General features: G+C 38.0%; 1 protein-coding gene across 1 annotated transcript in view; it reads left to right on the top strand.

Moving 5' to 3' along the window:
- Positions 1-425: 425 nt before the first annotated feature.
- The window catches only part of GTF2A1L (general transcription factor IIA subunit 1 like), a 61,339-nt gene continuing 46,891 nt past the window's right edge, over positions 426-14,873 (top strand). The window contains exons 1-4 of the mRNA XM_082427809.1: positions 426-5,167; positions 5,333-5,554; positions 8,080-8,181; positions 8,383-8,506. Coding sequence (XP_082283935.1) covers positions 5,534-5,554; positions 8,080-8,181; positions 8,383-8,506 — 247 coding nt within the window. The 5' untranslated portion in view covers positions 426-5,167; positions 5,333-5,533. The remainder of the gene's footprint in view (positions 5,168-5,332; positions 5,555-8,079; positions 8,182-8,382; positions 8,507-14,873) is intronic.

The following is a 14,873-nucleotide window of genomic DNA, read 5'->3' as shown; positions in this document are numbered from 1 at the left end:
GTTGCAATTTAGTCCCTAATTTTTCCCAACAAACAGGCTAGAAATTCCATTTTACAGTAGTTTAACAGTATATTCAAATCAATAACATTTTTTTAACATCTTTATTGGAATAGAATTGCTTTACAATGGTGTTAGTTTCTGCTTTATAACAAAGTGAATCAGCTATACATATACATATATCCCCATATCTCCTCCCTCTTGCGTCTCCCTCCCACCCTCCCTATCCCATCCCTCTAGGTGGTCACAAAGCACCGAGCTGATCTCCCCGTGCTATGCGGCTGCTTCCCACTAGCTATCTATTTTACATTTGGTAGTATATATAAGTCCATGCCACTCTCTCTCTTCATCCCAGCTTACCCTTCCAAATCAGTAACATTTAATGAATGCTTTCCATATTGGAGGTACTATGCTAGGAATTAAATTCCAGATAATTCCAACCTCTTAGTCATCTCTGTGTTGGTGTCAATTGTCTTTTCTCATTCAAGTAGAGATTTTCCTGGTTCTTGGTATAACAAATGATTTTCAATTGCATCCTGGACATTTTGGTTATTATGAGACTCTGGATCTTGTTTAAATCTTCTATTTTAGTAGGTCTCCTCTGACACAGGGCCAGTAGGGGAAAGTGAAAGTACCCACTTGCTATTGCCAAAGTTTCCAGGCCTTATTCCTGGCTCAGCCTCTGTTGACAGCCCAGGGAAGGAGGGTCTCCTCGTGACAGTTGGGTAGGGTAGGGGTTCAGGCCCCCCACCCAGCTTCCACTGACATCGCGCTGGTTGACGCAGGGAAGGGGACCTTGTAACTCCTTCTCACATGGCCCCCACGGACCCTGCAGGGGGAGGTCACAATATCACACAGCAGGAATGAAGGTTTTGGTCTTCTCTGACACAACCCTAGTGGCTGGTGGGGATGCCTCATCATAGCTGGGCTGGGGGGACGAGTCCAGGCATCCCAGGTGGCCTCCAGTGACATCGTGGGGATGGCTGCACCTCGTTACAGCTGGGCAAGAGTGGAAGTTTAAACTCCCTACTCTGCCTTTGCTGATGGCTCTGGGTGGGGCTGCTTTTTTCCTGTGGCGTTTGAAGTAGAGCAGTTATTGTCTAAAAGTTTTCTGTCTTGCTGCCCCTTTTCTGGTCCTTAGCTAGAGAAAAAAGGCTTTTGTTCTTTTTGGTCTGTGACCTTTGATGTTTCCGGGTTGCAAGCTTCACCAGTACCCAGGCTGGTATAGGCAAGGCAAAAAGAAAACAAGGGGATTTACTGCTGTGTCATTCTTTGGGTTGTGAGGTCCCTAACTGTCTATGCTCTTCTCTCCACCTTTCAGAGTCTTCTTATCTTTGTTTTACGTATAATATCCAGAGTTTTTTTTAGCTGTACTTAGCAGAAGGAATAGGAAGGAGCGTGTCTACTCCATGTCGTCCCTGTCTCTCCTGATATTTGAAGCACCTAGGATAGTATAGAATATTCAAGATGCTACCTTTACATCTTACAAAATGAGACCAATTAGGAAAGAAGATAAGTACAGTTACTGTGGCAACAAAGCTGGTTGGTTCTTTCCAGGTCATAGCCTTAAGTTCAATTTATTGGTCTTTACCTCCATCTTCTCTAAGTAGAAATTTAGGCTGGAAAATTCACTGGAGACAACAGACATTATTCTTGCTAATATTTCATGTTCACATTTGATTATACACATTGTGATTAAAGAAATGAAAATGGAATAATTTGTTAGCTTGGAAATTACTGAATTCTTATCAAGACCCTGATGAGAATGTTGAAAAGTAGCCATAGGGAAAACTGTGTTTGAAGTCATCCTTCACACTTTCCTTGAGTTAATTATAGTCACTAATTTTCATACATCTCTTTAATATTAATATTAAAACATTTAAAAATAGGTAGTAATGTGAACATTAACAGTGTTCCACTGTGTGATAGGGTCACCAGTTGGCCATCGCACTGTGTCACATGATCATTTTAACTGAAATCCTGTTGGGGTAGGAGGGAGGGATTCATCGTGGTGGAATTGTATCTGATGTTCAAATAATATAAGTTGATTTTAGAGTTGTATTAGAAAATGGAAAATGTTATAAAAGTGCAGAGTATAAACAAATCAGAACTACTAACATTGCAGGCATTTCAAAGTTACAAGGTGAGGCAGAGATTATGTGATTTTCATTTCCTGAATGATGTGAAGGATGAAACAGAGGCAGAGAAACACAATACTGCTGGGTTTAGTGCATTGGGTGAAAAATGTTCAGAAACTAATTGTGAATATTTGCTGCCTTAAGGCATATGCTCATAGCCTAACTTGTATTTTTCATTACTGATAAATATATTATTTAGCGTCTAGAGTTACTGAAATGCCCTGCATTTGACTGTAAAATTTAATATGTAAAAGATAATGGGCTGTCTCTAAAATACATTTTTAAAAACATTCTTATTCAGAGAAAGGACTTCATAGATATGGTCTTTTCTCACAATAAACAAAGAAGTTTTTTCTTTACTTTTATAATAATATCACTGAAACCTCTAGGCAAAAGTAATATGAACTTACAGAATGCAGAGAAATTAATCTGATTATTAAGATTTGCTTAAATGTTACAAAACTAGTGTTGATTACAAATGATATGTTAAATAGATATTATAGCCTCTAAACAAAGCAGGAGAAAATGAAAATCTGATGCTCTGAACTGTGATGGGCAATTGGGGAAAAGCTTTATTCTTTGCCACAGGTGTAATTTCAAAAATTGTATACTCAGAGACCAAAGCTCAGCATTCCTTTTTTATTCTCTAATTACTAACGTAAAAAAAAAAAAAAAAAAAAGTTACTGTAAAATTGCCTCACTGAGGCTTTGGGATCTTGAAATTTCAATTTTAGCATCAAAAGTCTTTTGTGTATGCAACACACTTCCCCTCTGAGTTTGAAAAATTGACAAAAGAAATGTGATCATTACATGACTACAACAGTCTGCTTGTTTGATGATAACCTGGGGTCAACACTATCAAATATCAGCCTATAAAGATTCCTTTACATACTTTTCAAATGCTGTTGTGACTGATGAGGGTACTCAAGAAACTTTAAATGCTGCGATTACAATGAGGAAAAACCAAGCCTTCACTAGGCACAGTCCAATCAGAGAATGGGTCCTGTATTAGTTATCCCATTTTGTGTAACAAATTATCCCCAAACTTAACTGCTTAAAATGACAAATATTTATTATCTCACACAGTTTCTGAGGTTTGGGAATCTGGGAGATGCCTAGAGGGTGGTTCTGGTTCAAAGTCTCTCAAAGGGATGCAGACAAGTCAGGGCTGCAATCATCTGACAGCCCAAATGGGGAGGGATCAATTTCCAACAGGGATCCCTGTTGGCTATGGGCTGGAGTCTTGGTTCCTTGCCAGATGGGCCTCTCCATAGGCGGAGTGCTTGACTGTCCTCACAACGTGACAGCTGTCTTCTCCCAAGTGAGTGATCTGAAGGAATCCCAAGGAAGGAAGCCACAGTCGTTTATAACCTAATCTTAGAAGTGATACATCATTACTTCTGCTTTATTCTGTTGGTCACCCAGACAAACCATGGTACAATGTAGGAGGGGAGAACACAAGGTCGCAAATACCAGGAGGTAAGGATCTTTGGGGGCCATCTTGGAAGCTGGCTATCTCAGGTCCAGAGCAGGTTTGCAACTTGGATTCACCTGGAATGTAGGTTAAAGTATACCTCCTCTAAAAGCCATTGTCTATTATTGGGAAGAAACTACATCTTAGTCTACTAGTGACCATGCAGACAGACCACCAGGGGCAAATGGAAAGTTACTGACATTTCTCTGCCAGTTACATAACCTCTTGGCAACCTGAGTCTACTAAGTATACTAAGAAACAACAGTTCAACTTAGTCACACTTTTTATGGGTACCAAGGTCCAAGTTTAATTTCAAAAGTATGTATGATCTATAGTGTAGCCCTGAGAAGGGTAAAATATGTAATGAAGTAATATAAAACAGTATGCTATCACAAAAAGTTAGGTGATTACCAATCCTATGCACTTAGGAATAAAGTTTTAAAACTTGGCTATGAAAAAGATGAAAAATGAGATTTTTCGGCAATAAGCTGAATAATTGAATAATTTAATTGAATTTTTATGATATCAGTAGGAATCAATGATTGCTTTTAGCTTTCTGTTTTGGGTAGAAGTTAAGTCACTTTGAATACTTCTGGTAGTAAATTGCCAGGTAGAGATACAATCATTAAAAATCAGTATGTAACATTCTTGGCTTTTTGTAAAAGAAATTTCAGATAGTTTTCAATTTAGGAAAGTCTTCTAAAGGGCTTCGTATAAATTAGCTTCTTGAAACTCACAAACTATAAGGTACCTGACCCAGGCAAAGCAAATACAGAATGGTTGGACATAAATAGCTCTACTGAACTTACATGCACAAATAAATAAATAAACAGCCAATTTTAAACCTGATAGGATTTTTAATCATTCAGTAACTTAGCCATCTGGTTAGGTCAGGACCTATCTGCAGGCTAGAAAGGCTGTTTTAAAAGGCAGAGTAGTGGCAATAAATGACTTGTTCCCTTATCTAACCCTCCAGGTTATCTGTGCTTACATCTACCGTCAGCCCTAGGCAAGGTATGCCCCTATATGCTCTACCCTTCACGAGAAGGAGGGAGTTATTACAGGTCAAGAGTGTGATTTCTGCCTGACGAGGAAAAGGAGCCTGGGTGGTATTGGGGTGCTGACTTTATTTTAGCAGTGGTTGCACTTGGCTGCATAATAGAATCAGATTCTGTGGAGTGAGACTCAGGTGCCGAACCTTTATTAAGCTCCCCAGGTGATTTCAGTGTGCAGCCAAAGCTGAAAATCTTTGCTTTGGGACAAAGAGTCTCATTTAAGTGCCCATCAGAATCACCTGGAGAGCATGTTAAAGTTACAGAAGCCTAGGTCCCAGCCTCAGAGTTTCTGATTCAGTAGGTCTGGGGAGGGACCCAATAATTTGCATTTTTAAAGGGTTTCCAGATGAAGCTGATGTTGCTGTCTTACACTTTGAGAACCAATCTTAGAAGAGTTTGACTCTTATTATATACTGGAGTTCAGCTGTGACTGGGGCGTAAGAGGAGGAATGAAAATTGGCAGAAGGAGAAGACAGATACCACTAGCTCCCCTCTTCTCAAAGGTAAAGTGAACTGGGATCTACCGCTGCATTGCTCATCCCCTATTTTCTTAGCCTTTATTTTATAGATTGAGAAAATAAAGGCTCTTCAAGGGTCATGTGAACGGCCCAAAGTTGGTTACACCGGACTTAACCACCCCGTTTTATCTGGTCTCTTTGCACGTGCAGGTCAACCTCTTCCCTGCCTCTGCAGCGCGACTCCACTTAACACTCGTCATTAACCTTTCTCTCCTCCCCTGCCCCGCCCCCAGCGTCCTGACGTAGTTGCGCGGACAACGTGCACCTACGTTCAAAGCGCGCAAGGAGCGGTCCTCGGAGGCGCACCGCGTGCTGCGCAGGCGCAAGGGGCGAGGCGCCGGGGCAGCGGTCATGGACGGCGTCAACCCGGTGGTAAGGACCGCCAGCCTGGCCTCTCGGCCTGCGCTCCGCGCAGAGGGAGCGCGGTCCTGGGCTCATGGCAGCGGAGTTGCGCACACCCTTTTTTTTCCCTCCTGGCTCTTTACAGACTTTCAGGAGCCCTCTCCCTTAGGGGCTCCTCTGTTCTTCTCCGTGTTGGAGGAAGTGGATGAGGGCCAGTAGCTCAGCCAGAAGTTGGACCTGGCCCCCCCGCCAGAAGAACAAGTGCCCCTCTTCTTCTCCTTCTCACTCATCGAGCTGAGGTCCTCTAGAGTGAGGATTTGAGAAGGTGGTTAGAGATGGAACGCACCTTAAGCCTCCCAGTTTAGTGTGTTTAGAATTACTGAGTTCAGTTGTACTCTAATTGTAGTTCTTAATTTTAGTATGACTACTGTTGATTCTAAGCTATATTATTTACCCGAAATAATAGGTAATGTGATACTTTACGTTACCCCACCACATATTTTTAGAGTTCTCCCCCACCCCTCCATTTCCCCATCCTTAAGCATCTTAATGTTTACGTGTACAGTTGGAATTGATAAACCCAGACGTTGCTTTGTTACCGTTAAGGAGTACGTAAACCTCACATGAGAACTGACAGGCTAAATGGTCTTGTGAGACACTCTATCAATCTTAAAAATTGATTTAAAGAAAAAAAGTCAAGAAATCACGTTTATTTTCAGTTCATTTCAACAGACTTCACATTTGGTGAAAGGCAATGTGCTTGTCCAGATCTCTGTTGTTTTATGGGTTCCATCTATACATACGCAGGATAAAATGGTTCATTTCTGACGACAAGTTATTATTTTAATGTGTATCCTTTTTCTGATAAAGTGTTTTAATATATGTGAAATTATTATGCTTGAATGTAAGCTTACCGTGTATACCATTTTATTTGATGGTGAGACTCCAAGGAGTGTGTATGTGTGTTTTCTTTTAAGTAGGGAAGAGGTTAAGATGGATTTCCTGGGCTATGCATAGTGGACTATACATATACTAATGAAGATAACAGGGAGAGAATATAAAATCTAACTGTAGTCCTAGAAGAGAAAGTATGTTCAATTCCTACTTGGCTTTTGAAAAATTGTGTTCTAATGGGTTACTTTTGATGGCTGCTGTTACATTCTGAGGGTAGATCTTAAAAGATGTTTTTATCCCTAGGAGTTTTTACCTCTAGCTTTAAGTGTGATCACACTAGCTGGGACTAACACTGAAACATCAATTAAGCACGGCTTTATCAGGGTAAACTGTTTTAGAAGAAGGAACTAATCTAGGGCACTTAATCTTAGTGACTATGCTTGTGAATAATATATTATTAAAATATTACAGATTGGCTTTTTCATAGGCTCACTCTGGGTCTTTAGAAGGAATAAGTTTAATACCTAACTACTCTTTGCATGAACAGGAGTACTTAGAATATTTACTGAGTAGTATGAAAAAGCAGTCCTAGAAGGACAGAATTTTCAATTTGGCCTGATTAAGCAATTTGAAATAAGAGCAATTCAACTAAATTCCTATTTTATTATTTCTTATCAGTAGAACTTCCACTAGGTCAGTATTGTCAGTACACTTAGCATTGCCATTCTTTTTTTGCATTTTTTAATTTTTAATTTTATTTATTTTTATTTGATCTTTTTTGGCGGTGCCACGTGGCTTGCGGGATCTTAGGTCCCACACCAGGGATTGAACCCAGGCAGTGAAAGCGCCGAGTCCTAACCACTGGACTGCCAGGGAATTTCCCAGCATTGCCATTTTGGACTAGGGTGGAAGTGGAGCACAGTTTACATAGATTTGAAGGACTGAGTTTATTTCACAGGGCTATTTTTCTTTTGATATTGACCAGTTTTTAATCTGGTAAAGATCTGCTTTTAGGATGTTACTTAGTCTCTGCAGTATGCAGATTGTGGAAGGGTAAGGTTTGTTTATGTCCTACTTAGTTTCTCTTAGGAAATCCTTTTTGGTGCAGTTGTACTTTTACTTGACCATGGTTCAGAATATCTTTTTGGACTCTGTGTATTTTGGAAGCGGGACAGACTTTGGTGACATTATTGTAGATGCTCGCCCCAAATTTATGGCTTGGAATTTATTTACATTTATGGAGTAATATAGTAAACTCTAAAAAAGCTCTCTGGGTCCCTCTGAGAAAAAGGTAAATTGAAAACAAAAGGTTCATTTCCACCTGTCTTAAATTAATTTCCTTTTTAAAAAGGAGTGTGGAGGTTAAATACTGACACAAAAGCCAAGGATCCTAAAAGTAACCATACATCTTGATGAGATTATTATCTCATATTTTTTTGTAGTATTGTGATTCAGCCTTATAGATAGGCTGAGACTATGGGTCTGAAGTTAACCAATTTATGGAAAGCCAAGACTGTATTGGGAATAGGATGCACAGAGGGAAACTCCTTATGGTGGCTTTTCTTCAAATATAAGATTAGAAAGTGTACACTGCATGTTTTTTAAGGCTGGATACACTCAAACTTGAGAATATAAAACTTTTAACAATTGCTTTTATGTAGCCTAAACTCTACAGATCTGTAATTGAAGATGTAATTGAAGGAGTGCGGGATCTATTTGCTGAAGAAGGTATAGAGGAACAAGTCTTAAAAGACTTGAAGCAGGTTTGTAGACAGTAGAAGTTTCTTTTGTTTTTTTCAGCTTAAAAAAATGGATAAATTAAATTCAAACCCCTTAATTATAGTTTAATACTTACCCATTTATTGTGCCTTCAGCTGACAATTTAATTTAAAAGTAAAAAATATAGGAGTAAATATCCTAATTTTTTTTTTTTTTTAGAGCAAACATTTTGTTTTTCTCTGCAGCTCTGGGAAACAAAAGTTTTGCAGTCTAAAGCAACAGAAGACTTCTTCAGAAATAGTGTCCATTCGCCTCTGTTCACCCTTCAGTTGCCGCACAGCTTGCACCAAACATTGCAATCATCAACAGGTTGGATATAGTTAGTAAATTAGTACTATATGCAGAACAGATTCTCATTTGGTGGTGGTTTGGAATTAGGGTAATGTTCTTAAGGGGAGAGGGCTTGGACTTCAAAATCATTGCTATTAAAAGAACACAGGATAAGTCATCACTGCCATGTAATTATTGACAAAAAAATTAGGTTATTTAAACTATTTTTAAAACTATTATAGTCCACAAAGGTGACAAAGCCTTACTTCATAGGAACAAATTATATAGTTTGTGGGCTACTGGAAATACCCTTTGTTTATCTCAGAGGATTTGATTGACTCTGGTAAAGGCATAATCCAGCCACTTGGTGAAGAAGCAGAGGGAAAGATTGGTGCTTGCAAGCTTGCGCATTCTTTCTCTTTCTCTTGCTATCTGTATGTATTGTAAATCTGTCATTGAATTGGAAGCAAAATGGAGTATAAACAGGAATATGGAGGTTATTCAGACTACTTCACAGTTTTGGATATAAAATGATGGCTAGAAATGGGCCATATGCGTATTGTCTTTAATCTTGGACTTAAATCTAGACCTATGCTTTTAAGGGAAATATTTGTTCATACTATGTCTATCAATTTAAACTGGAAAAGACTAACTGCTAAAAGATAAAACAATACTATTATATCTTTCTAGCCTTTATTTCTTTTTTTCTCCTCTGATTCTTATTATCCTTATGCTATCCTGATGTGTGTGTGTATATACATCAACATGTTGATGCACAGAGACGCAGGCACATAGGGATGCACTGACAGACACAGAGGCACACACCAACAGACATATCCAGACTCAGGGAGACACACCCAGATACAGACGTGCGCAGACACAGACAGACACACACAAGTAGGTTTTATTGGATTTAGCCGAAATTCAATAGATGAATGTCTGCAAGAGGTAAGGGTAGATTTTGGATTAGATTGTCAGTAAAAACTAGATTGTTCATGGCATACTTGGGAAAATTCACATGAAAATCTTGTGGGTCAAGGTGAGGGGAAAATATCGATAGTAAGGAGGCTAGTACCTCCTCTATTACAAAATGAGAGAAATTAAGTGTGACAGCAATTATAACGTATAAAAATGAAATTAACAATGAGTGTTGAGTTACCAAACACAACTTTTATCTAAAGCTGTGCTTGAAATGTGTAACATTGCTCTTTTAAGAATTAGCCATGGCTGTTTTAATTATTAAGTTGACACGTTGAATTACATCAATTGTTCGGTTTTTGGCTATGCTTTCATTTTTAACTTGACTGTTTTTTTAGGGCATCCCTTTTATTTCTCTATTTAAATAACATTCTTTTAATTTTTTTCTTCATTAAAGAACTTTAAAGATTTTTTTCTTAGGAGTGGCTTGGAGGGTGGGGAATGTGGAGTAGTAAAATACTTGATTGTCTTTTATGAAAAGCATGGTTCTTAAGAAAAGACTAACTGGAACACTTCTCAGGTTCTTTGTCATTCAAAATTGTAATACTTGATTTTGCCTCAAGATGGTAATATTACCAGTGATTTAAATCACAAAATAGTCTTGCAACTAATATATCTAGCTGACTTTCACTCAGCACTTCTTTCTTTCTAATTCTGTCTTAGAGGTTAGAATAATAGAAATAATTACATTTAAACAAGACAGTTTTTCTTCTTATTCTTTTCTACATCATTCATAATGAAGTGAAGAGGAAGCACATGTATCCTGTAAAGCTGCATTATAGGCCTTTTTCCTATCCCTCTTCATTTCTAGGTACTCTGCAATAAGATTCTTGAAGTAAACAGCCTCATAAAATTGAAGTACTTTTTAATTATATCATCTCATTGTATGCTTCTAAAAGCCTGATTAAGATAGCCTAAACACACTCTACAACCTTTTTATCTCTTGATAACAAGTTCAAATTAAATCTACAATGGAATAAGTCCTTTGCCTTTGTGTTTTCCACTGTTACAATTTGTTTGCCCTGTTGTATTTTCTTTGACTCTATTATCCATTTGTTTAATAATTTGCTGTATCTTCAGTTGTCAACTTTTTTTTTTTTTTTGGTCTCAGGACCCCTTTACACTTAAAAATTGAGAACCTCAAAGTGCTTCCTTTTATGTGGGTTGTAAGTATCTATTTACCATATTAGAAATTAAAGCTGAGAAATTTTTAAAATGTTGATTTATTAATTTAAAAAATGATTGTATGTTAATATATATTTGTTAAAAATAACTCTTTTCCAGAACAAAAAAATATTTAGTGAGAGGACTGGTATTGTTGTACTTTTCTGCAATTCTTGTTAATGTCTGGCTTAATATAAGACAGCTGGATTCTCATATCTATTTCTAAATTTAATCTGTTGTGATATGTAGTTTTGGCAGGAGAAAATCTAATCTTCCACAGATAGATAATTGGAAAAGGAGGAGTGTTTTAATAGCTTTTTCAGGTAATTTGGTACTACGCTAAAACTCAACACGTGGTAGTTTCTGAGAGGTTAGCTGCAAAGTGGAATCTGAAACCGTATCAATGGACTTTTTGTGATGTTAAAGTTCACTGGTATATCTTGCACTTTGAATGACTGTCTAACCCCTATGTAATTTTGTAACATACGTTGGTGACATGGAAAATATTGGTTCACTGAGTTATACATTTGACACATTGTTCATTATACAGGATAAAAAATCATATTAATATCTCCACATATCTCACAGAAAAGTGTTTAAGTATTGGAAAGCGATGAAGCTCACTGTAGTGGATATAGTTTTCAAAATTCTAATTTTTGCTTGAAAGCTTGAATTTTATCATTGCCAAACAAATACTGTCAGTTTGTTTTCCTTGAAGTGATGGGCACACTTAGTTCATTTTCAAAAAACTGCCAGATACCCAAGTCTGATGAACCATAGTTTCTGTCAGTTTTTCTTTCAGGTAAAATAGTGTTTCTTGAAAAAAGAAATTAGCTAGGTCAGCTCCCAACTTAAACAATAGCACCATTGCATTTCCTCATACTTCCTTGTACTTCTGTATGCTACAGAAATGCTTTATATGTTCTTCCTATTTCCTCACACAGAATATTAAAAGCAAGTATACTTGAGGGTTGAAATTTAGTAAAGATAATTCTTTATGGTTACATTAAGGAATTTCTTAAGTGAAACAGTTTTGTTGTTGCTGGTTTTATTTGTTTATTTTTAAACTGTGAGTAAATAGCAATGGAGAATAAATACAGTGAGCACTAGTAAGGTTCGGTGCTTACAGGCTTAATTCATGTGAAGGTGCCTTCAGTTTTATTTATCACAGCTTTGTGCTGTCAGTGCAAATGTCAGCACCACTCCCCGCCTTAAAATATTTAGTGAGAAATGAAAAAGGCATATATTGTTTTGATATTATAAAAATAGTTTTGACCTTGTGAACACCCTGAAAGTATCTTAGGGACCCCCCAGGGGTTTGTACACTAAACTTTGAGAACTGCTGTTCTATTCTTATATTCTATTATATATAATTTATAATCCACTTTTTAAAAATTCTTAATTTTTTAGAACATCTTTAGGTTCACAGCAAATTTGAGAGAGGGTACAGAGATTTCCCATATACTCCTTGCTCCCACTCATGCATAGCCTTTCCAGTTGTCAGCATACCCCACCAGAGTGGTACATTTGTTAACAGTTGATGAACCTGCATTGACACATCGTAAACACCCAAAGTCCATAGTTTACATTGTCACTTTTGGTATTGTACATTCTGTGGTGTTGGGCAAGTTTATAATGACTTGAATCCATTGTAATAGTTTCATACAGAGTATTTCCATTGCCCGAAATACCTTCTGTGCTCCTCTGCATCCGTTCCCCTCACACCAATCCCTGGCAACCACTGATCTTTTTACTGTCTCCATAGTTTTGCCTTTTCTAGAATGTCATGTAGTTGGAACACTATAGTATACAGCCTTTTCAGATTGGCTTCTTTCAGTTAGTAATATGATTTTTTAAAAAATAAATTTATTTATTTATATTTGGCTGCGTTGGGTCTTCGTTGCTGCACCTGGGTTTTCTCTAGTTGCGGTGAGTGGGGGCTACTCTTCGTTGCGGTGCACGGGCTTCTCATTGCAGTGGCTTCTCCCACTGCAGAGCACAGGCTCTAGGCACACGGGCTTCAGCAGTTGTGGCATGCGGGCTCAGCACTTGTGGCTTGTGGGCTCCAGAGCGCACACTCAGTAGTTGTGGCGCACGGGCCCAGTTGCTACGCGGCATGTGAGATCCTCCCAGACCAAGGCTTGAACTCATGTCCCCTGCATTGGCAGGCAGATTCTTAACCACTGCGCCACCAGGGAAGTCCAATAATATGATTTTAAGGTTCTTCCATGTCTTTTCGTGGCTTGATAGCTCCTTTCTTTTCAGTACTGAGTAATAGTCCATTGTCCGGAGGTACCACAGTTTATATATCCATTCACCTACTGAAGGATGACATCTTGGTTGCTGCCAGGTTTTGGCAATCATGAATGAAAGTGCTGTAAACATTTGTGTGCAGGTTTTTGTGAAGAAATAAGTTTTCAACTCCTTTGGGCAAATACCAAGAAGTGTGATTGCTGGATCATATGGTAAGAGTATGATTAGTTTGGTAAGAAACTGTCAAACTGTCTTCCAAAGTGGCCGAACCATTTTACATTCCCCAGCAATGAATGAGAGTTTGTTGCTCCGCATACTTGCCAGCATATTGCTATTATCAATGTTCTGGATTTTGTCCATTGCAATAGGGGTGTAGTGGTATCTCGTTGTTTTAATTTATATTTCCCCGATGACATATGATATGGAGCATCTTTTATATTCTTCACATGCTTATTTGCCATTTATATATCTTTGGTGAAGTGTCTATTTAGGTCTTTGGCCCATTTTTTAATTGCTTTGTTTTCTTATTGTTAAGTTTTGAGAGTTCTTTGTGTATTTTTTTTTTTTTTTAGTAAATTTGCCTTTTATTTTTTTATTTATCCTTTTTTATTTTTACTATTTTTTTTAACATCTTTATTGGAGTATAATTGCTTTACAATGGTGTGTTAGTTTCTGCTGTAGAACAAAGTGAATCAGCTATATGTATACATATATCCCCATATACCCTCCCTCTTGCATCTCCCTCCCACCCTTCCTATCCCACCCCTCTAGGTGGACACAAAGCACTGAGCTGATCCCCCTGTGCTATGCGGCTTCTTCCCAGTAGCTATCTGTTTTACATTTGGTACTGTATATATGTCCATGCCACTCTCTCACTTTGTCCCAGCTTACCCTTCCCCCTCCCCGTGTCCTCAAGTCCATTCTCTACATCTGCATCTTTATTCCTATCCTGCCCCTAGGTTCTTCAGAACCATTTTTTTTTAGATTCCATATGTATGTGTTAGTATATGGTATTTGTTTTTCTCTTTCTGACTTACTTCACTCAGTATGACAGACTCTGGGTCCATCCACCTCGCTACAAATAACTGTTTCATTTCTTTTTATGGCTGAGTAATATTCCATTGTATATATGTGCCACATATTCTTTGTCCATTCATCTATCGATGGACACGTAGGTTGCTTCCATGTGCTGGCTATTGTAAATAGTGCTGCAGTGAACATTGTGGTACATGACTCTTTTTGAATTATGGTTTTCTCAGGGTATATGCCCAGTAGTGGGATTGCTGGGTCGTATGGTAGTTCTATTTTTAGGTTTTAAGGAACCTCCATACTGTTCTCCATAGTGGCTATATCAATTTACATTCCTACCAACAGTGCAAGAGGGTTCCCTTTTCTCCACACCCTCTCCAGCATTTATTGTTTCTAGATTTTTTGATGATGGCCATTCTGACCAGTGTGAGATGATATCTCATTGTAGTTTTGATTTGCATTTCTCTAGTGATTAATGATGTTGAGCATTCTTTCATGTGTTTGTTGGCAATCTGTATATCTTCTTTGGAGAAATGTCTGTTTAGGTCTTCTGCCCATTTTTGGATTGGGTTGTTTGTTTTTTTGATATTGAGCTGCATGAGCTGCTTGTAAATTTTGGAAATTAATGCTTTGTCAGTTGCTTCATTTGCAAATATTTTCTCCCATTCTGAGGGTTGTCTTTTGGTCTTGTTTATGGTTTCCTTTGCTGTGCAGAAGCTTTGAAGTTTCATTAGGTCCCATTTGTTTATTTTTGTTTTTATTTCCATTTCTCTACGAGGTGGGTCAAAAAGGATCTTGCTGTGATTTATGTCATAGAGTGTTCTGCCTATGTTTTCCTCTAAGAGTTTGATAGTGTCTGGCCTTACATTTAGGTCTTTAATCCATTTTGAGTTTATTTTTGTGTATGGTGTTAGAGAGTGTTCTAATTTCATACTTTTACATGTACCTGTCCAGTTTTCCCAGCACCACTTATTGAAGAGGC

This window comes from Balaenoptera physalus, assembly GCF_965194825.1.
Source record: "Balaenoptera physalus genome assembly, chromosome: 15".
Lineage (NCBI taxonomy): Eukaryota > Metazoa > Chordata > Mammalia > Artiodactyla > Balaenopteridae > Balaenoptera > Balaenoptera physalus.
The sequence above is the reverse complement of the archived record's forward strand: the minus strand, read 5'-3'. Positions and strand labels throughout refer to the sequence as shown.